Raw genomic sequence first — 23,088 nt, forward strand, 5'->3', positions numbered from 1 at the left:
CTGCCCTTCCCACCTGCCTCCTGAAACTTTAGGGAGGCCTGGGTCAGAGTCAGTGCTCCAAGCCTGCTCAACTGTGAATCGATAGGTGGGAAGGACAGGCAGGGCCTGGATAGCAACTCAAGTCTGCTGGGTCTCCCAAACTCCAAAATCAGTCTTGTCCTGCCTCAGAATCCTCTGGTTTGCGCCTAGGAATCTGAAGGCGGGCTGCAGCGGGGAAGCCAGAGCTCACCTGCTGGCCTCAGCTGCCAGTACACGATTGAGTCCCCACTGTGTGCTGTGCCCGGGGTGATGGGGCAGCAGAGTCTGAGCCCCGAATGCGTGCCATTCACAGTGCTGGTGTTGCTATGTGTGGAGCTGCGCCTGGCACATGCCAGGTGCTCAGGAAATACTCACTTGTGCAAAGTTCCTGGATGTTAACTACGTCACATGTCCCTGATACAGGACAACCCTGGGAGTAGTTTTTATTGTTCAGGTATGCCAGCGAAGCTCAGAGAGGACTAGTGGTTTGCCCCATGTCACCTAGGTCATCTAGGAAGTGGTGAAGTGAGGCTCCAAACTGAAGCCTGTCCTGGGAAGGAGGCTAAGTTGCATCCCACAGACCCCTGGGTGAGCAGGGACAGTAAGGAGCACTGGGGCTTTATGGAGGACGCATCCTGACATCTGGAAGGATTGGGAGGATTTCAGAGGGAGAGGAAGGCGCAGGGGTCTCCCCTCCCCCACCATCTGCTTTGTCCTAGGCTGAGCTGTGACCTCGGAGGACTTTATTAACATCCTAATTGTGTGCAGCTGGCCTCACTCTGGCCCTAATGAGCTCATTATCCTGCCTCCTTAAGGAGGCCATTGTGGCCTGGTCACCCTGGGGACAGCAATGGCCTGAGAGTGGCCATCACTTCCTGCCACCCCCAACCAGGCTCAGCCCCTCCTGCAGAGGCTGAGGCCCCCAGCCCGCCCCCTGTCTCTCAGTCCCCCTTGCCTCACTGTCCACCTCAGTCTGTGTCACTCTTAAAGTCTCTGTTCTTTCTCTCTTCCCCGACCCCTGCCAGCACTGGGAGTCCCCAGTTAGAGTCCATTTGTGAGGGCTTTGAAATTGGCCAAACAGATGAGCCCAGACCAAATGGCTGGGCCATCGCCCTGAAGATTATGGCAGCTGGGAAAGCTGGGCTCTGGCCTGGGATTGAGTGTCCCCCTTCCTGCCGCAGCCCTGAGCTGGAGATGCTGCTCAGACCTCCTGATGTGTCTTCCCCCTCCTTGGCCCCTGGACCCACCACTGAGAAGAGGGTTGTTCCTGGGGCCTACTGGCAGAACTGGCTCTGGATGACAGGAACGTTGCTGTTCTGGGTCTTTGTCTGCTGTAAAGGGCTGGGTCCTGGCCCCTGGCACCACAGAAACACAGTCCTGACTGAAAGAAAGGCCAGAGGGAGGGAGCTCTCAAGGAATTGGCCAGGTCATTGTTCTCCGTGGTGACTAGCCCAGGGTGGGGCCTAGCCCTGGAGACCGGGTTTCTCCTGCATGTCAGGTGTCTATAGTGTCCACTTAAAGGGCTCCTCTGGATCAGTCTGCAGTTTCCCGTTAGAGGAACTGGGTGTGGGATTCCCGCTGCCTGCCCCCATCTGGAAGGGATCACCTCAGCATAAAGCTACTCCAGGTGGGAAAACCTTCCTAAGTAAGGCCCTGGCAGGTGTCACAGGGCAGGGCTGCCAGGCTGGGCCTGGAGGCACATGCCAAAGGGTCTCTCAGCCAGCCAGAGCCATAATGGGTCCCTACCATCTCCTGCTTCCACCACACTCACTGCCTCACTCCCTGAAAGAGCCTGCTGCCCTTTCACCAGGTGACTGCTAAGAAGAGGCCAGGTGTGGCTGCCAGCCCAAAAACAGCGGCCCCACGTGGGCACAGGTGCAGCCACTTCCTTAGTTCAAGGCCAGGTAACTTAGTGAAACTTACTGAGTCTTTCTCCAAAGAGAGGCCAGGAGGATGGAAGAACAAGGCTAGCAGAGGTCAGCTTGGGAGTCTAGAATCATCTTCCTGGAGGCTGGAAGAAGAGGTGGCTGCTCTGGTCCAGGTGGCTGTAGTCATTAATGAAGAGCTTAATAACGCCCATAGCTGCCATTTGTATTCTTAGTTTCACAGATGAGGAAACTGAGGCTCAGAAAGGTTAAGGCAGTTTCCTGAGTCCCCAGAGCAGAGAAGTGGCAGTAGTAGAATTCAGACTCAGCTCTTTGGCTCCTGTACATCGCTCTGTGCCAGTTTCCTCATCGGCCAGGCTGCTTGCTGCAAGCTCAGTTCTGCCCTGGATACAAACTGAACCTGGTGCCTATAGTGCTGACAAGATAATTCTCAGAGAGCAAAGCAGCTGTAGTGATGCCCTGGACATGTTGGCACATGGACACCTGTCAAGGAAGGCTTCCTGGAGGAGGTGGGCTGCAGCCAGGACTTCATAGGATGAGCTGGATACGGAGAGGAGAGAGGAGACGGCAGGAGTTTTGTGCTGGGGAACCAAGTGAGCCAGAGGACAGAAGCCAGGCTGAGAGTGGTCCCAGGGCCTCAAGGGAATCCCCCCAGGATGTATACCCCCAACCCCATTGCCCTCCATGATTTGCAGACATGAAGTACAACTGCTGGAAACAGCAAGCGGTGCTGGGGGATAGACCCCCATTCTTCCGAAACCCCAAGAGAAGCCTGGAAGCTCTGCAGAGCAAGGTACCTGCAGATGGGACAAGTCAGGGCACCCTAATTATTCCCCTTTACTGCTAGAAGACCCTCACTGCCTCTGTGGGGCTGGGAATCCAGATCTCCATCTGACCCCTGGATTTTACAACACAAGCTTCCTCATGTAAGGCGGAGGGCTGATCACAGTAACATTATTCCATGAGAACCTTGAAGAGTAAAGGGATGTATGTCAAGTTTAGCACCTGACACAGAGTGCCCTCCCCTGTGTTTGGTTGTAATACACAGACACAGACCTGGCTTTGTTCCCATGTTCCTATGCGCCCCCCAACAGGTGTGCACATGTACATCACTCACCTCCATAGACTCAAATACGAGCCCTGGTCCACACCCACACCCAGCACATAGAGATTAGAAAAGACAGCTAGGCCCCTACACATATTGGGGTGATCCTGGGAACCCCACAGGCCTGTAGCTAGTACTTGGATAGTTGAGCCACACCCAGGAGTTCAGGTTGTCGTGGTTCCTCACTGGAGCAGCAGTGACTTTGGTGCAGTGATGTACGTCTGAGCTGCTGGCATGTGGGAGAGGCTTGTCAGCAGCCGTGGGTGGGAGCGGGCCCAGGGAGTCTTTCCAGGAAGCCCAGCCATGTGACTCATGCCCAGAATCCCAGAAGGTCTTTGTGGAACCAGGGTGGGCACCATGTTCACCCACCTAGGCCATGTTTAAGCCTGTCCGTCTTGGCTCAGCAGAGATGCCCACGGCCAAGCCCACGGCAGTCTCTTCTCTATAGCCATTGTCTCCTCCTCAGAGCCTGATTCAGGAGGAGCCTGAGTCAGAAGCCTGGACCCAGCACATTCTGCAAGTGTTGGGCTGGAGTGGAACCTAGGCCAGTGTTCTCAGGCAAGATTGTCTGGGGCGTCAGGCTGGGGGGATGACAGTGTTAGCCCCAGGTCCTAGGGCCACAGCAGAATAGGATCCTAAGTTACTGTCCTGGGGAGAGATGTTCATAGTCAACAGAAAATGTGCCTAGTTGTCCCAGAAGCTTCTAGAACAACAGAGATGTTAGAAAGGCTAGGATTCAGACAGCAGAGCACATCCATGGGACATCCAGAGACAGTGTCAAGTACCAAGTGTGGTGATGCTTTGCCCACTGGGCACCTCTGTCATCCATTCAGCCCCTCATAAGTCCTTATCCAGTCCTCCCATGTGCTGAGGCCTATGCAGCAGAGGTAGAAGGAGGGACTGGGCTGCCCTGCCCTGCCCTGCCCTGGGAGTGCCCCTGGTGCTCATAGGTGAAGATCAACCTTCCACCCGCGTCCTTGGCTCCTGGGAAGGGAAAGAGCAGCATATATATGGAAGGGCTCCCAGGAATGGAATAAGGGGGAGAAGACATGATGCTTCCAACAGAGAAGAGACCTGAGTCCTAGGATCATAGGGCACTTGAAACAAAGAGAAAGGCCCCTGCAAGAGGGCAGCAGCTCTGGGACTTGCTTCCCAACTTTTCAGGATACAGACCAGTTGGATGAGACTGATGAAGAAAATTCCCCCAGGAAAGCAGAGGGTCCAGGGCTCACAGTCACAGGCAGAGGGAATGTTGTCTCCCTTCTGCATCCATGGAAGGGGGTTTGCCTCCTTCTGCTGAGGATTACTTTGGGTCCCAAGTTCTAGAAGCAGAGAGAAGGTTTAGAAAACAGCCAGCCACGAGATCACCAAGACACCTGCTTATCTGGGACCTTGGATTCACACAAGAAAAGGGAAGAAATAATCTCCCAGTGTGGACGAACAGGGAGAAGGGGGGTTGTTTGAGAGCATGGTATTGGCAGGGACACCTTGGTGTATAAAAAGAGGCTGGTCATGAAGTGATCTTGGCAAGTCCTTAACCAGAGGCGTGCTCCTGAGCTATGCTGTTCCTCAGAGCACATCTCATTTCATCCAATGACAATAAAATCCCTGGCCCCTGCCCAAGTCTGTTCTGGGGAAACCCTCTCTCTGGAAGAAGGGCTCCCATCTGAAGCCAGGCCTTCCAGGCACTTCCTTGGCTACTGGACGTGGCTTGGCTTAGAGGGTAGGCCTTTGGAGGTCTGCTTGGAAGGATCTGGACGAGATGGGAGAGCCACAACTGTGCTCTTGGAATTAGACCCTGGACCTGGGAAGTCATGTGTAAGCCTTGGCTTTCAAGAGCCTCTGAAAGTGACCAAAGTTGGTGACTGCTCTTTGGGGGTCTTGGGGATCATCCTGGTGAGCAGGATTTGGGGCAGTGGCACCTTGCCTGGAGTGGCTTAGAGGATTCAGTGCCCACCTGCTGAGGTCTGTGGTGACAGGTGACTTTTGTTCTTCAGACTGGGCTCAGGTGATGCTTAGAGATTGTGATGGGTGATTAGTGAGGGCTTTCTCTATTCAAATGACTGAGACCCAGCTCCAGGTCAACTCATCAATTGCCCTCTTCCGTGGACCTCCAGGTCAGTGAACAGTTCCTTGGCTTATTGTAATGAGGAAGTCCAGCAGGCTGGTCTAGTTTTGGTACACCAGACTCCCAGGTAGAAGATGTCCTCAGGATAGCCTGTCCTCCTTCTCATGACAAACCTGCTGCTTTATTGACTTGGCTCTCAGGCCTTCTCTTCCTACGTGCCCCTGTGATTCCTGCTTGTGTGGGACTCAGGATTCAGATCATCAAAGCGCCATTGTCAGCTCTTAGAACAGCCGCTGAATAGCCGTGCTTGGGTCACAGATCTACCCCTGAACTATCACATGTTTGGAGAGACGACAAACCAATCAAGAGATGGCTGGCCAGCTGGGTGGGATGGCACATGCCTGTAATTCCAGCAGTTCAGGAGGCTGAGGCAGGAGGATCATTTGTTCAAAGCCAGCCTCAGTAAAAGTGAAGGACCCTTTCTCTAAATAAAATATAAAAAAGAGCTGGGGATGTGGCTCAGTGGTTGAGCGCCCCTTGGTTCAAGCTATGGGAAAAAGAGAGAGACACGGTTGGCCAGCTGCACCCACTTCAGTGGTTAAGGAGGCAAGGTCAAGTGATGCCAACCCAGTGAGATGGAGGAACCTTGCTCCATGACCTTCAGCCAGGGTCGTAGAGGAACTGCTGGGACTGGGGCTTCCTGGCAGAGACTGATGGGACTCCTGAGAGTGCTACCCTAGAGACTGAGGGGCAGATATCCCACCCAGGGTCCCCTGAAAAGGCAACACCCTCTGGCTGCTTTGGGGCCCAATCAGCCACAGCTTCTGAGCATCCAAGCCATTGTGGCCTGGGCTTCCAGAGGATGGGTGGTGCTGCTCCAAGCAGCCCTCCCTCGCCTAATAGGGTCAAAGTGTGCAGATGGCTGTGGGTAAGACAAAGGTGGCCACTCCCATCCCATTCAAGCAAGACACAGCTCTTTACCAACCTGAATTGTGCCAAGAGGGAAGTTCCATGTCCACCCAAAGCCTTGGGTCAGAGTGCCTAAAGTGCCCCCCACACACTGGCTGCTCCTGCTTTCCTCTGCCTCCTGCTGCCCAACACTGCAAAGAGTGGACAAAAACCTCCTTGGACATCATTCTGGAGACAGATCCTCTAGCACTTCTTGACCAGCTTGTGGGACTCAAGGTCTTCCTGGTTCAAAAGAAGTGGACAATAAAACCTTTCCCACCATGTCAATGAGTGGTGGTCCTGTCAGCCTTCCTCCCTCAGAGTGTCAGATTGGCCTCTTTTGTTAACCTATATGTTAGGCAGGGGCTCCCCACGTCAAAGGACCCCTCTTCTAGCGTGGCCTGGACTCCAAAGTGAGCATCCATCTCCCTTTAGCAGGTTCTGAGGGTGCTTAACACACAATCTGAGCTATCAGCTCCCAGGAGTATCAGCTTCCTGGAACCAGTCACTTCACCAGAAGTTGAGTGAGTGCAAGTGTCTGGTACCCTTATAACCATCTTCAGACCCAAAAGTTGGGAAATGCCAGTGGATGTCAGTGGAGTGTCCACTAGACTCTGAACTGTCTTTTGGCTGCTGCCCTGGCCCCAAAAGTGGATGCCAGTACCTGCCTGTCATCCCACAAGTTGCTCAATGACTTCAGCTGTTCCCTCTTAAGAAGTTAAGCCTCACCAGGCACAATAGCACACATCTGTAATCCCAGTGACTGGAGGCTGGGGCAGGAGGATTGCAGGTTTAAGGCCAGCCTGAACAACTTACAAAGACCCTGTTTCAGAATAAAAAATGAGGGCTGGGAATATAGCTCAGTGGTAAAGCATCTCAGTGGTAAATCTCCAATACAGTTAAAAAAAAAAAAAAAAATCAAGCCTCCTTTTTTCCTTGAACCAGAAAACCATCAGCCTGCAGATCACATCCTCTTCTGGATCCTGTTGATAGGCCTGGTGCAGGAAGTCTCAGGGCCTGTGGGGCAGTGTTTAAATGAAATGCCCCCCTGGTCCTGCAGCAGTGGCATAGAATAGGGTTTAGGGCCCACATGCTCAGGGTCCAGTCGAGGCTCGCAGTCTCTCTGCCACAGTTCCTCATCACCTATGTACCTGTTTGCAAAGTGAACATAGCAAGAGGTGGCTTGGGCATGGGCAGTCCAAGTGAACCATCTTGGGAGATGGGAGTTTGGAGCCAGAGCAGGATGGAAAGGAAGTTAGACCTATGGTTTCAGTTCTTCCAGCAGCAGGAGTGTGTCCCCAGTTCTTCCTGACTGAAGGTTTGTGACTTGGTGGGCCAGGCTGCTTTTCTCAGGCTTATATGGATTGTGTCAAGGGAAGGCCTTGGTCACTGGGGTTGGCCAGGCCTGAGGTGGGAGATGGGCCCAGGGAGCAGAGGGCAGGACCTGGGTTTTTTAGGTAGGTACTCTACTGCTCCCTGTCTTTCACCCCAGGCAGAGATAGACTCTGTGGCTCATGCTAGGTGGCCAGCAGGGGCCCTGGGTCATAGTATTTGACCCAGCTGAGGCCTCTGAACCAAATAGGCCTAGGCTCAAATGCCCTCTGCTGCCCGCCCTTTCTGGAGAGTTCTGTACTCTGCTTGCAGCTCTGCAAAGCCCATCGAGGCCCAGGTCTATTTGGCTCAGAGGCCCTTCTGGGGTCTCAGTTTCATCCTCTGTAGAGAGGGCTGGTTTAGTTCTCTGAGCTGTTGGCTCCTTAGGACCAGGATGCAGAAATAACCTGCTGAGCCTTCATGTGTGGCTGCAGTTGTCAGGGGTCACCTGAGGCTATAACACTCATTTACTGTGATTGAAATGGCCACACCATCCAAGAGCAGCTGGGAGTGGCACTGAGGTGACAGTACTGCTGACCTGTGCTAGGAAGGTGTGAGGCGGTCTGCCTCGCTGCCTCTGAAAGCAGAGGAGGCACCAGCCTCCACCCTTCTCGTGGTCATAGTGGGTTGAAAGACCCTGAGTCTTCTGTGCAGGGACAGAGTTCACTTGGCCTTTCCTGCAAGGTGCATTTCTCATGTGGGACATCATTATTTCTAATTGGTCTCTGGATTTTTTTTTTTTTTTTCTTCATCAAACGTGTAGGAATGGATGGCAGTTTGTTTGGTCATCTCAGGGAGTGTGTAGGTCTTTTCTGCCTTAGATGAAACCGAGGCCCCTCAAGGCTGGCCAAAGGAAAGGCCTTTGCCTGGTGCCCAGGCCATCTGGCCCTGTGCCCTGCCCTCTGGCCACTCCTTCCCTCTGCATCTCTGCCCCCAACCCACCTCTGCCACCCTGCGAAGGTTCTCATGGCCTGTTCTTTCTTGTCCCTTCTACAGGATGGTGGTTTGTTAGCACCTCCGAGGAGCAGGGCTGGGTCCCTGCCACCTACCTAGAGGCCCAGAATGGGACCCGGGATGACTCAGACATCAACACCTCCAAGACCGGGGAAGGTAAGGGCTTGCAGGTTCTTGGGAGGGAGCATAGAGGTTGACATGCATGGCCAGCTGCCTCTGGGGTCAGCCCCTACCGGAGACGGGAGGCTCTTTTCCCTAAAACCACCTGAACCATTGAAGTAAGTGGGGCCACACCCAAGCCCCTTCCACTGTATAGAAACCAGCCCACAAGTGCACCTCCCCAGGCCTGTTCTGGCTGGCCCCACATGGGGCAGAGAACACAGGGGAAATTCCCTTGGTGTGTGGACCCCAGGCTTTGGCAACTTTGGGACAGAGACTGGGAAGAATAGTCTTAGAGCTAGAAACCCCCAGAAAACTCCCTGTCTATATAAGCCCTGGACACCTTTCAAGGACCCCACAAAGACTTGGCCTATGGTCCCAGCCCCACGCTGGGCTTCCTGCAACAAGAATGACCACAAGAGACTGGGTGTGTATGTGTGTGTCCTGCCTGGGTGGCCACCAGCCTGGCCCATGGCACAGGGTCAGGCAGGTCCATGAACCATTTCCCAGATCCCAGAGGAGGCTCAGGCCTCTCACTCGGTCTCTTTGATTAGCACTGGCTCCTTGAGGTTTTTCTGGGTCTTTCTCCTTGCATTTCAAGGAGCCTGCCTCTGTCCCCAGGCCATTGCTGGCCTTGGCAGCCTGACTGTGGACTCGGTATTCCCCAGAGCGGGCTGCCTGCCGAAGCCCAGGACTTTTGGGCCACCCCCAGTTCCCTGCTGCCTGCTCCTAGAGCCTTCCAAACCTCCCGTGGCCTGGAAACGGCCAATCTTTCCTTAACCAACTGTGGGAATGATCCAGAGGATGTGTCTGAGAGCCAGAGGAATTAGGCCTGCCACCCATGGCTCAGCCACTTCTAGGCCTGCTCCTCCCGCGCCCACCTCCCTGCTGCCCAGGCCAAAATAAGCAGTTCCCCCAGCACCAGCCCCTTGTTCCTCCCATCCCTAAATGTCAGTTAGTCGGTTGGCGGTTGGGCCCCACCCTTCTTCCTGTGTCACACTGATCAGAGCTTGGCCTTTTCAATGCACAGCCACCTTGGACAGGTCTCAGGGAATAGGCCCCATCAGGGAGGGTGCGAGTTTCAGGCCGAGCTACTCCCTGAGCCGAGGGACTGAGCCTGCATCCTCCCCCACTGGTCCTCTGGGGCAGTGGAAGACCTTGGCCTTGAGGTGGTCTGTCTAGTTTGTGCTCCGCAGTCCCCACTTCCTACCTAGTTCTGCTTCCTGGGAGGCATGCCACCGCCTCTCGATAACAATGGCTCACAGAGGCCCAGGTGGTAGATCAGAGGCTTTCATTGCCCTTGCCACCACCCTGGGAGGACACTGTTGCTGTTCTGCATCTCTTCAGGTTTGGGCCCTCTTGGGCCTCACCGTTGTGCCACATGCCTCTCAGTGAACCATCTGCTCCTTGGCAGGGAGGCTACTCTAGGCCCAACTCCAGGAGAGTGTGTGGTTAAGAAGGCTGCACCAGCAAGGGCAGAGTCGGGGTGTACATGGTGGAGTGAGCAAAAGCCCAGGTGGGAAAGAGCCTGGCAGGCCTGGGAGCATGACACCAGCCTGGCCGGAACAAGACACAGGGGCTTCACATAGAATAGGTGGTGGCAATTTGTTGAGGATTTTGATCTTGATAGAGTAAGAATCAGACAGCAATCAGTGCAAGTTCTGCATTCAGGGGTGTGTGTGTGTACATGTGCACCCAGAGTGCCCCTTTTCTGCTTGCTTCTAGTAGGACCTGTGTGCCAACACCTGGCCACACATAGACAGCTGTGGATTCCACCATCACATCTCGGGCATACCTTGCCGGAACCACAGAAGGGCTCAGGGCTGGGTATTCCAAGCCCCAGGCCCAGCCACTGTGGTGTGTCCACAGCTCTGCAGCTGGGTGGTAGATGTGTAACTTAGCACCCCTGGACCTTTGCTTCCCCACTTGTGTGATGGGGCTTGTGCTGACCACACAAGGCTTCTGTGAGGCTTGAGTGAGATGGTCTGTGAGTGGTTTAGACTGGGCCTGGCTTGCCAGGAATAAATGTCAGCTACCATAAAAGTGGCCCCAGGTCCAGACATCAGCTAAGCCCCTCTGCCACCCAGAGAGGCCCCACTCCCTCACGCCACCCCATCTGAAAAACCTGACACAGGACCTGATTAATGTCCCCAGAGCTCCTTAAGACCTTGCTTGGCCCCTGCCAGACCAGGAGGTGTCACCCTATGACAGGTGAGGAAACAGAGGCTTAGAGAGGGATGGAAGGCCTCACAGAGTGTCACAGGTGGTGGAGTCTGAATTGGAATCCACACCTCCTCGCCTTTTCCCCAGACCTCTACTTATACAAGGCAGGTCAGATTCCTCCCAGGGAGAGCAAATGCATCCCAGAAGGCCTTGCAGGGGTTTGGGCAGTTTTTCTTTCATTCTAACCACTGGCCTCCCTTCCTCCCCTGGCCCCAGGCAACCTGACAGCCTCCTTCTGCAGTGCAGGAGGTAGGGCCAGCTAGCACCCAGGAGTCCTGGTTCAGTGTCCATTCCCCTTGGGAGTACCATAGGAAGGTAGGGGCATCTAGAACTTGGACCTGAGCACAGGGGTGCATGGGGGCTCAAAACCCAGCCATAATAACTAGAGGACCGGTGCACAGTCTGCGCAGAGAGCAGCCCTGGCAGAGGGATCTCAAGCAGTGAGAAACTGGGGAAACTCAGTCTGTGTTGTCAAAGATCCAAATGGATGACATGAAGGAGCAGAGCCAGGGCTGCGGCATTTGTCCCTGCGCATTTCATTCAGCAAACTTTTCCTAGGCCAGAGGTGCTGTGCTAGGCTCTGGGAATGCAGAGACAATAGGCAAAGTCCTGTCTGGCGCTCTAGCACACTCCTGTAATCCCAGCAGCTCTGAAGGCTGAGGCAGGAGGATACGAGTTCAAACCAGCTTCAGCAGCTTGGCAAGGCCCTAAGCAACTTGGAGGGACCCTGTCTCAAAGTAAAAAAAATAAAAAGAGCTGGGGCTGTAACTCAGTGGTTGAATGCCCCTGGGTTCAATCCCTAGTACCAAAAAAAAAAAAAAAAAAGAAAGGCAAAGTTGTCATCCTCAATAGACACCATCTAATGGGACAAGTGCGAAAGCAACAACATAAGCCGGAAAGTGCGAAGCCTGCCAGGAAGGGACCCCACGTCTCTCCTAGGCACACTCATCCCTCTCAACATGCTGCGTGGCCCATGATGGCAAGCTCACAATCATACTTGTTGATGTCAGCCCAGGTGCTTTTGGACACAAGCCCTCTGAATCAGCCTTCCCAGGAAACAGCGATCCATCGCTGCAGCTGAGGGGCTGCCTCTCAAGGACTGCTGTAAGGGACTCTTTTTGGTACTGAGTTTGGACCCAGGGGCACTTTACCACTGAGTTACATCCCAGCTCTTCTGCTTTTTAAATTTTTTTTTTTTTTTTTTTTAAGACATGGTTTGCTAAAGTTGCTGAGGTCCTCCTGTCTCAGCCTTCCCAGTCACTGGGATTCCAGACATGCACCACCATGCCTGGCCAGGATCTTAAAATCTGTAGTTCTCTCCATGGCTCTGGGGCATAAGCTGAGAGGTTTGGGTTTGGTTGCATTTTTCCCCCACATGCCAACAATATCATCTGTCAGATCTACCCTCATCCAGCTAGGTTTGACCCTGGGCTCAGACTAGGTAATGATGACCTGGAAGCGTGCTTGGACCTCCCTCCCTCTGTCCCCTCCTCCTCCCCTCCCCCATCCCATCTCATCCTCATCTCCATTCTCTCCATTGGTTCGTGTTGGCCGCATGCTCCATCACCATCTCCCACACCAGTGTCCAAGAGACGCAAGGCCCATCTGCGGCGCCTGGATCGCCGGTGGACCCTGGGCGGGATGGTCAACAGGCAGCACAGCCGAGGTGACTGCGGGCACACGCCTCTCTTCCCCCCACTGCTGCTGTCTCTCACTAACGCCTGCTCCTTCCCACCCTCTGCCCTCTGACCTCTGCCTGTGGCCTCCTGACTTACCATATTTACAGGACAGACTTTCCTCTCACTTGCTGCAACTGGGAGTGGGGAAGGGGCCATGCTTGGGAATTGGGGCGGCACTAAGGGTGGTGCTGGTTTGCTGGTGTCCTGGGAATGGGGGTCGTGGGACTTCAGACACGGTTATAGGTCCCCCAGAAAGGAACAAGTCTTGAGGGACCAGGGGGATCTCAATCCCTATAAGGGCACCCCACCTCTCCATCCTTCATTGTCTCCTGCTGAGAAAGGCTCCATTGGCTAAGCCATCCTTGTGGCTGCTTGGGAACTGAGTGCAAAGAAGGACCAGCCAACAAGCTTCCCCCTTCATCCAGCTCCACTTAAACTAGAAAGGTGCGGAAGTCAGGCACAGCCTGGAACCAGGGCACAGCCCCGACCAGTGGGGTATGGGGTTAGACCCCACCAATAGCAGCAGACTGGGGTTTTAGGAGGGGCTAAAGAAGAGGATTCCAGGGAGGCTCCTCACCTGGCCATGGGCTGATGAGGAGGGGAGACATTTGCTCTGTCAGAGTTTTCCCAACACCCAGGAGCTGGGGAGGTGAGGGAAGAAGGTACACGCCTTTGGACGTCCCCTAACCATCTGCAGAGCCCCCGACTGGTGGAGGACCAGTTTCTCCTGCCCCACAGAGAGCAGAGTATGCTCCTCAGGGTGAGGACACAGCTGAGAGCAGCTTGTCACCCCTGAGAGGGGCATGTAATGAGCACTGGCCTTTTGGGAACACAGGGATGCCCCAGCTCATACTCCCACCCTCAAAGCTTGTTTCCAGAAGACAGTGGGAGCATGTTTTGGTGTCTGCCCCAAGCCTGAGGCAGCAGGAAGTCTGGACTCTTGGGTGGCCAAGCCTGTGGTTGGCTCAGCATCAGGCTCAGAACACTGGTCATGAGGAACCCAGCTTGTCCCCAGGGAGGAACATGGGCTGGAGCCTGGGGGCTGATGTAGGACAGAGGGATGAGTTGTAAAAACAGCACCAGGCCGAATGTAAAGCAAAGGCCACCTTCAACCTGGAGGGAGGAACAGCAGTGCAGGGAAGCAGCCCCAGCCATGGTGGCAAAAGAGAGTGGAATGGGGACCTGGAATCATAGGGACGAAGGTTGGCCTGCTCCACACTCCACACACTAAGCCCCAAACATGACTGACTCCACGGACACGCAGCTGGTGCAGTACACACCCTGCACGGCTCCCATGGCCTCAGTATGGCTGCGGTACCTTGTCACATCTAACCCTTCCTTCCCGTCACAGCTCCCCATCGACAGTCCTGTGCACACACACAACCACTCACAGGGCACAAATATAATTCCAATTATGCAGCCACACATAGACCATGCCACAAGTACATTATTTAGTCATCAAGGCTTTGTACACACAACTAACAGTCAATCACATCATCACATTCGGCAACACCCACAAGTCCACATACACATAACCCCCATACCAAGGGTTCACAGGCAGTGTAGTCACAGCTATTCACAGGATGATGCACGTGGACACAATTACACAACCAAATGAATACTTCCGCATCACCCATACATAGCAAATACCCAACCCCCCATAAGAGACCAAGAGACCTAGCCAGCATAATTTCCAGCCTTGCTCTGTTAAAGCAGGCAGCCAAGAGAGGCCTGCAGAGAGCTGGCTGGGGACAGCACTGCAAACAGCAGAGTGGGTGGGAGCAGGGTGGAGAGGGGGACATCGAAGAACTAGACAAGAGAAAGCAGTGCTTCCCTGGGCCCCGCTCCACTCCCCGTCCCCAGCCAGCCAGGCCGTTGGAATCAAAGGCCTCTCTTTCACAGAGGGGTGAGGGAGTTGTAGGGGCCGGGAGGGGAGCTGGAGAGACTGCTGACAGAGGGGAAAGTGTTTGGAAAGAGGAGGCCTCTGTGGTTTGGAAACTGCAGGACTTCCAGCCCCTGCCTCCCAAACCAGAACAGTCTGTCCACCTCCCCCTGCCCATTCACCCTGCCAGCCGCCTGGCCAGCCCTTACCAGGACAGGAGTGCCCCCGTCCCTACATGGCACAATCCCAGTCCCCAGGCTCCGGCACTTCCCAGAGCCCTGAGAAGTCCCTGAGCTCACAGTCTCCCACCCCCCAGCTGCTTCCTAGGGACCAGCTCTTCCTGGCCTGCCGAACCACTCAGGACCCACTGGGGCCGATTCTATCCATCTGTGTATTCTGTTGTCTGGACATCCCCAAGGTGGGGTTTGTGGCCAGGTCCATAAGAGTATCTGTCTCCACTTGTCCTTCAAGTCACCTGTGAGTTGGGAGGACCGTGTGACACATGTCCACATGGAGGCAGTCCATGCCTCTTCCATCTGAGCCAACCAGGACAGAAAGCCGTTCCCCATGGAGACAAGTGGGAAGAGTTGGTCTGACTGCCTGGCCCCTCCAGGGACAAGGAACCTGAATTCTCCCTCACTGTCCTGCCCAGCGACCAGGGCAGGGTGAGCCTCACTGGTAGCCAGTGGTCTTACAAGGAGCACATAAACTCCAGGGGGACATGTCACAGCCCAGAACTCTTAAGAACAGGGCCTTTTGCAGGACCCACTCAGTTTTGCTGGCAGAACTGATATCTGGTTCTGTCCCCCTTCCTATCCCAGGAGGTCAGAGAAGACAGGAGCTTCCATGGCCTGCGGACGCTTGTCTGCCACAGGCACCCTAAGAGGTTGCAGCAGCGGGGCCTGGATCTCCGGAAGGCGAGCCCACACTACATGGTCAAGGCCCTGTACTTGGTGGTGGGGCAGGGCAAGGCTTCTCTGATCTTCCCCGCAAGAACTGTCATTTTTCTCTGCAAAAAGTAACCTTGCCTAGGAAAACTTTAATGATGGCTTCCTGCTCAAACCACAGGCTTTTAAAAATAGCCCTGCCGAACAAACACAAAATGTGAAGCGCAGGCCTCACCTCCCCCAGACCTCAGACCCTGGATTCCCCGGCCTGGTGCTGCCCCTCAGGCCGCTGCCTGGGCCAGGGTTTACCATGCCCCACTGGAAAATGGAGCAGGACCAGAAGCAGGCAGGAGAGCAAAGGTTGGCCCAGAGAGTGGGGAGCTGCTCCAAGGCCCGAGTCAGAGTCTGTCTGGGCAGGTTCTCAGGCGGGCTTGGCAGCAGTTCATGGGGGGGAGGGTCTGGGGTGGAATCTGAAGCCCCCTGGAGCAGGGCCCTCCCTGAGTCGGACTGAAGAAGGCCTACAGTTGTGGAGAGCATGCTGAGGAGTGGCACAGCCTCCCATGGGTTGTCACCCACCCTTTGGTTTTTGGCAGCCTTTCAGATTAGGCCAGTGGCCCATCGGTTCCATCCTTCAGCCTGGCAGGACAGCCGCCTCCACCCCAAAGGGAGTCACTATCTTGGCCCAGCACAGGGCTGCAGACAGGACCCTGATAATCCAGGAGAGAATGAACAGATGGCCCTCCCGCAGCAGGGAGCTGAGGTGGCAGCTGTCCCCCTCCCCCACAGCCGCTAGAGGCCCAGGCAGGCTGCCTGAGGGTCCAGCCAAGGAGTCCAGGGGGTGGTTGTCACAGCTGGGAGCCAGGAGGGACAGGCTCTTAGAGGCCAGCTCCTGCTATTTCGAGCTCTCTGCAGGCTTCCCACTCAAGACACTGCCCCGCCCAGCCCGGCCTTCCTCCTCACGGAGCGGCCCACAGCCCCCTGCTCCTGCTGCACCAGCACACTTCCACCTCTGGAGCACCCAGGCCCCCGAGGACTTTCCAAGGGCGTTGCCAGATCGTCAGTTTTTTCACCTCTGCTGTCCCTTGTTCTCCCAGTGAGGCTGGGTGGGAAGTGTGAGCCTTGAGCTGTCTGTCCCCTAGGCAGAATCTCACCTAGGAGGCAGGTGTCCTCCCTAGCCAACTATGAGTCTACCTGGTCTTGCCAGGGACAGGAGGAGTGGACCCAGCAGACCTGAAGCAAACACCTCCCTGGAAACCTGAACAAAGGCTGTAGAGGGAGCATGGGGCTTCCGCAGGAGGGAGACTGAAGGGGGCCAAGGGGATGCCTGGCACCCCAGCCTCCCCACACCTGTCCCCTCAAGCTCTTCCTGAGGTTCCCCAAGGTGCCTTTCTGTTGCCTTGGGAAAACCTTGAGCAAGACCCTGAAGTCACACCCATGAGAGTAGCGTAGACGTGAATGAGCAGTGATCTTGTGGACGGCCGGGGCCACACAAACCCAGGAACTGTGGAGAATGTGGGGCACCTGGCAGCTCCGCCCCTGCCACAGGACCTTTATCTTAACAAAACACAGCCACTCCCATAGGACTTGCGTTCCATGGAACTCTCCTGGGGACATTACATGACCTGCTGTCAATCGGGGGCCAGGTGCTTAGTGAAGGCTTCACCAAGGAGGTGCCCCTGGAGCTGTCTGAGGCTTAGAATGAGGAAGGATTTAAGGGACTGAGGCGGAAGCAGGGCCAGGAGAGGGCATTTGGGACACAGATGGAAACGCGGCACATTTGTGGAAGGGGTATCCTGAGGGTCCTGAAGGTATCAGGGGACATCCAGCATTGGTCTCAAGACTTTCTGACAAGCAGTTTCCTTCTAACTCTGCCTTTAGCCCAGGGAGCTTCTGGGGCCCTCTAAACTCCAGGCTCAGCATCCTGCTTGCCATTATTAGGCTGGGAGAGCTGGCTTTGCTGAACAACCTGGGACGTGGCTGGCTTTGACACACACTGGGCACGGCAGTAACCCCCGCCCCCGTGACCTTTCACTGCTACTCCTGAGGCCTGGTCCTTCCCTTCCCTGGAGAAGCCAGAGCTGACCCAGAGCACCTTGGCAAGCAGCTGAGCAAGGCCAGGCCTGGGCAGGAGGGGACAAGAAGCAGGGCCTGCACCTCAACTTCAAATAATCTTGCTCTCTTACTCCCACTGCCCACTCACAGAAGAGAAGTATGTCACCGTTCAACCTTATGTCAGCCAAAGCAAGGACGAGATTGGCTTTGAGAAGGGTGTCACCGTGGAGGTGATCCGGAAGAATTTGGAGGGCTGGTGGTATATCAGGTAGGACCCTTGACAGAGCCACAAGATGCCTCTGGCCCATCTGGCCCCTCCCAGATGCCTCTGGCCCATCTGTCCTGGGCCCACAGAACTGGGTGCAAAGTAGCTATGGCCATCCACTGGTGGGTACATACTGACAGCAGCCCTGTACCAATTGTGCACATCTGGAAAGCTCAACCAGGGAGCGCTGGTCTTGCAGAGTGTCTCCAGGGGCAGGAAAGCAAGGCTGAGCACAGCCAGCACAGTGCAGGGCCCACAGGCCATGGTGCAGTTCCTTCCCGCTCATCTGCCAAGCGTTCAGCACATCTGAATTTGGTTTTCTGCGTCCGGCCTTGGCTGCCTGGTCTGATCCACAGTTAGAGCAGTTTGGAGCACTGGTGTCCCCAGGCCCTACTGAAGTCCCATCAGACAGCCTCTGCTGTCATGGCTCACCACCCAGGGCTCCTGATGTGAGCTTGTGGCATCCATGTCCCTGGCCTGTGAGGGCTGTTCCACTTTGCAGGACTGTAGTGAGACTAGAGTGGAAGAAAGGTCTGAGCCCAAGCCCAGTTTGGGCTATCAGAGGTTCCTCCTTCCCCTGCCCCATCCCTCTCCCAGAACCTAATCCCACTTCTCAGTTGAGAAATCCATTTGGGGTATGGGTCAGGGAGTGGGGGGGGAGGGAGGCAGTCTCCTGACCCACTGGAAGTAAACAGAACCCTGTGACTCCACTCACCATTACCAGACCAAGACCTGCCCTTTAGCCTCCTCTGCCCTCCAAGGCAGTTGCTCTCAGGAAAGCTCAGCCATGGGGACTTGACCCAGCTTTTCCTCTGCTGCCACCTAGCTGGGGGAGACTGCCCCCTCTCTGTGGGCTCTGGGAATTGCCGTTTCAACCCAGCACACCCAGCAACCCCAGACCCTGCACCCAAAGGATGTGTACTGAATGGTCTCTCCCAGAGAGGCTTGGGTTGTGCTATGGCACCCCTATGACCAAGGCAATGTGAGCACTCACAGGACAGTTGCTCAGAATATGGCAGGACATGGTGGTGTTAAAAGTTAGTCTATGCTGAGCTGATGATGGATGAAGGCCACTGGCTACACAGAATCCAAACCTTAGTGTGACTTGGTAGGAGGTTCTCTCCCTCATGGTCCTTGCCCTGTTGTATATCAGTCAGGAGTAACGAAATGTCCCTTTTTGTCCTGCTAGGTGGGATGAACAGTACCTGGGTGTGTGTTGCCCATGGTCATTGCCCCTGCCTTTTATGTTTAGGAACAGAAACTAAAGCCAAGCCAAAGACTTAGCAGCCAGGAGCCTGAAGTGGAAAGGCCAGCAAATGTCTTGGCAGGCTGGTGGCCTCATTCACTTGCCTGGAAGTGACCTACAAGGCTGCTTTCTATTTTGCTTCAATTTTTGGTTTTCTAAAATGACCAGCAAAGTTACTCTGAGCTACTTCTAATCAACTCTTGTTCCCATGGCCTAGTCCTTGTCCCCATTAGCCAGTGGGAGTCCAGCTGAGAATACTGTGCCATAACAGTTCCACCTTAAGAAAGCTGCCAGACACCCCCTTAAGTATGCCATTTCCCAACATTCCAGGCTCTGTGTTGATCCTCATTTCCTGTCTTTTTTCTCCTCCCCCACCTACACACACACACACACACACACACACACACACACACCCCTCTGCTGCCTGCCCTGCTCAGAGCTGGGAAATGGCTGTGAGAGAAAGGGGCTCAGACACAGCCACTCCTGGTGCCCTTGCATTTCCCTGCCTGGGAACCTGGATTTATCTAAATAACATACAAACTCTGAAATGGGGGCACTTGGGGCTGTAAGCAGGCCTTGCTTTGCTTTTCTTTGCCTTGGCCTTTGGCTAATAAGAAGCTTAGGCACTTTCACTAGTTGCTTCTATCCGCCTTTGAAAGTCACCGTTACATCTGAGAGCCATCACAGCCCCAACTTCCATCCTTCATTCACTGATGTCCGCTTTCCAAGCCCAGACAGATGAGCTTGGGACAACCTGTGCACATTACTGTTATGGACGGAAGGAGCCTCTTCCTTCCTGTGTTCTCCAGCAAATCTCCATGTTCCTTCTCCCACCTAATGAGTTCCTAAGAAAAGAGGGTGAAAGGAGGGCTGTTAGACATCTGGCCTGGAAAAACTATTCCAAAGAGCCAGATGTGTCCCAGGGAGCAGACAGGGACATTGCAACTCAGGCTTGGGGGCACTGGCCAGCAATTGCCAGTCCAGGAAGTGAGTCCCCAGTGGATTTGGGTGAAGACTCAACACCACGGGGAAAAGGGAAAAAGCTTGTTTTTAAGAAGTCATCAGATCACCAGAATGAAGTCAGCCCTGTCATTTGTCTTTTGCTTTTGTTTATGAGCTTTTGGGTTTGTTTGGCTTTGTTTTTGTTTTGCCATACCAATGGTTTCAATTTTACCAGTCATGTGCTTTATTCTTGTCATTTATGGTTTCTACTTTTGGAGCCCCATTTAGAAAGTCTTTCTCAAACCTCCAAATTATGTAAATATTTTTTATTTTTGCCCCCTGTATGGCCAGATGCTTTCTTACTTATTTTTCCTAATTGGATAATGCATTGTCCTCAAATCACTTATTGAATAATCCATCCTACCCCACTGATTTGAAATGTTGCCGTTAGCCTGTTCACAAACTTACTCTGTGAACTTCACCCATGTGCTGTCCCTGCGTAGTACCCACACCCTCCCCAGTCAGTCAGTCTTCTTTACACACCTCTTCAGTGTGTCTATCCTTATGGATACACTTTAACAGCTACTCTGTTCCTACATCTTGCAGAAAAGTAAAATTGAGCTCCAGAAAACAGACTTTTCCAAGGTCCCATAGACCAAAACTCTCACCCTGTGATACCTCTTTCCTCTTTAATAATCCTTTTCTTTCCTGTGGGGCATTTAACTCCATACACCACTTTCTCATCCCTTATCTTCCATTTCTTATCTCTAGGGTTACCCTCAAATGATTGTGGAATAGCATTCTCAATTGTGAATAGCTATTGAGAAGTCCACCTTTGGGCACCCACCACTGGAGAACTCTAATCTCAAGGTCCCATGTTTAGTTTACCTGATACTTTGCAGAGAATGAGAGCCCATGCCAAGAGGGACCAGGCAAAGCAAAGGGAGTTAGAGGAAAGAAGCTGTTCTCTGAGCATCTTTCCCAGCAAGTCTCAGCTCTGGTTCTCTTGGAGCAGTGGGATTACCAAGTCTCTAGCAACGCATGGTAGAAAAGTCTCAGCTGGGCAAGGCCAGGTGGATACTAGGGCCTGAGCCTGAAAGAGATGTAATGATGGTGTGGCCCACTCCTCTCCACAGATACCTGGGCAAAGAGGGCTGGGCACCAGCATCCTACCTAAAGAAAGCCAAGGATGACCTGCCAACCCGGAAAAAGAATCTGGCGGGCCCCGTGGAGATCATTGGGAACATCATGGAGATCAGCAACCTGTTAAACAAGAAGACGTCTGGGGACAAGGAGACTCCACCAACTGAAGGCGAAGGCTCTGAGGCCCCCATTGCCAAAAAGGAGATAAGCTTGCCCATCCTGTGCAATGCTTCCAATGGTAGTGCCCTCGGTGTCCCTGAGAGGACCGTCTCCAAACTGGCCCAGGGCTCTCCAGCTGTGGCCAGGATTGCCCCTCAGAGGGCCCAGATCAGTAAGCACATCACTGACCTTAGGTCCTTGCCACAGAGCTCTTTATAGTGGGGGCAGAGAGTGCAAGGAAGGCCAGAAGAGAGAGTGGGACCTAAGCTACAGACTGAGGGATCCTGAGCCCTTATGCTGTCAGCTCAGGTCATTCTCATCACCAGTGGAGAAGGCAGGGGAGTGTGTGGCTGTGCCTCTCCCAGCCATCTCTCTGAAAGTAAGTCACATGAGTGCAGGCTATTAGCATTGCCCCTTCCCTAGAGACCAGGAACGGCCATTCTTCAGAGGAATGTAGTCCAAGAGAAAGAAGTGGTTTCTTCACACTATAATAAAGATTTTAAGAACCTAGTGGTTGACGTGTAGATGATTTAAAAATAAAGCCCTCAGTTCCCTGCTTTGTCAAGTACCTGCAGGGCTTCTGTTTGGAGTGAGAGATGTGAAAGATGGTAGGACATCTTCCTGGGACTTAAACCAGTATATTTTCTTTCTTTCTTTTCTTTTTTTTTTTTTTTTTTTTTTTTTTGCAGTACTGGGTTGGAACCAGGGGTGTGCAACCACTGAGCTACATCCCTAGCCCTTTTTATTATTTATTTTGAGACAGGACCTTGCTGGATTGCTCAGGCTGGCCTGCAACTTGCAATCCTCCTGCCCCAGCCTCCCAAGTCTCCAGGATTACAGGTGTGCACTAGCACACCCAGCTCTTCCACCAGTTTCTAGAAACCTGAAAGAATGAGCTGAGACTTTAGCACTCTCCACAAAGTGGTTTCAACAGAGTTTATGCCAAGGATCTCCTTTAGCTGGGCATGGTGGTGCACACCTATAATCCCAGCTGCTGGAGGAAAGCTGTTTTTTCAGTTGAGCTCTGACTTAGGTTCTTTTGGCCCTTGTGCATGAAACCTTTTAGGCATCAGCTGGGAAGTTGTCATTAGGTGTCCCCTCTTGCCTAGCTCTGTGCTAGCCTCTAAGGATTTAGAGTGAGCAAAAAATAGACATGCTGTTGTGCATTGCCTGAATGGAATTACTAAAGCCACGTCTCTTCTTCTAGGCTCCCCAAATCTAAGGACAAGACCTCCACCACGCCGAGAATCCAGCTTGGTATGTGTGCTGAATTTCTACTCCCTTTTTGTTCCTTTTCTGGGGCTGTTCTCTACCAGCTCTGATTAAGAGGCTGTCTTGCTGCAGAGCCTACTGCCTAAAGGTTTTCCAGGGCTCTGTTGGGGCTTCCAGTTTTGGGGGGCTGGAGGCATGGAGGGAAGCCTGTAGATCCCGGCCTTTCTGGGGGCCTGGCTGGACAGTTTATAATCGGAAATGCACTGCGCTCCACAGCTAAATAAATCCATCCCAGCCACTGCACTGGCAGACATAAACATTTAGACTGGCCGACAGCAATGTCCAACCAGGGCATTGCCAGGAGCTGGAAATGGGGCTGCTGTCCATGTTGCCTGGAAGACTTTCAGCTTTGCCTTGCTCAGGAATGCCTGGTGGATGTGGTGGATGTCAGAGCCTGGGAGGGCAGAGGGCAGATCCGTGAGTGGGGAGTTGCAAGGACAGGCTCACACCAAAGTTTATAGAGTGTCCCCACTGCTGGGTTCCGGGCTCTTATGGGTAGGGTTTCCTGGTGACCAGCATCTCAAGCAGGTAGATGTGCAGTCGGTCTAGGTCTTGGGGGGCCCAAATGGTGGTGGCAAGCTGAGAGTCCTGGAACAAAGAACTGTCATCAGAGCTGTGGACAGATTGGAGCTTCAGCCTGCCAGGCATGGCTGTGTGTTCTACTTTCAACATGTTGATGCAGAGACCCTAGGCAAGTCACTTACCCTCCTCAGGCTTCAATTTCCTTACAAGATAGGGACAGCCCTAGCTATCTCTTAGGGCTATCCTAAGGATAAGAAGCGATGCATAGGGCTGGCAGGCAATTTCCATTTCCCATATCAACTTGGCT

The 23,088-nt window shown here is 53.8% G+C and overlaps 1 protein-coding gene across 2 annotated transcripts in view; it reads left to right on the top strand.

Moving 5' to 3' along the window:
• The window catches only part of Sh3pxd2a (SH3 and PX domains 2A), a 217,337-nt gene that overhangs the window by 180,410 nt on the left and 13,839 nt on the right, over window positions 1-23,088 (top strand). For both annotated transcript variants that reach the window (XM_027930218.2, XM_071610941.1), the window contains 5 exons: window positions 8,393-8,506; window positions 12,315-12,398; window positions 17,383-17,500; window positions 20,822-21,159; window positions 22,195-22,244. In XM_027930218.2, the coding sequence (XP_027786019.1) occupies window positions 8,393-8,506; window positions 12,315-12,398; window positions 17,383-17,500; window positions 20,822-21,159; window positions 22,195-22,244 (704 nt within the window). The remainder of the gene's footprint in view (window positions 1-8,392; window positions 8,507-12,314; window positions 12,399-17,382; window positions 17,501-20,821; window positions 21,160-22,194; window positions 22,245-23,088) is intronic.

Source organism: Marmota flaviventris, chromosome 4 (genome assembly GCF_047511675.1).
Source record: "Marmota flaviventris isolate mMarFla1 chromosome 4, mMarFla1.hap1, whole genome shotgun sequence".
Taxonomy (NCBI): Eukaryota; Metazoa; Chordata; class Mammalia; order Rodentia; family Sciuridae; genus Marmota; species Marmota flaviventris.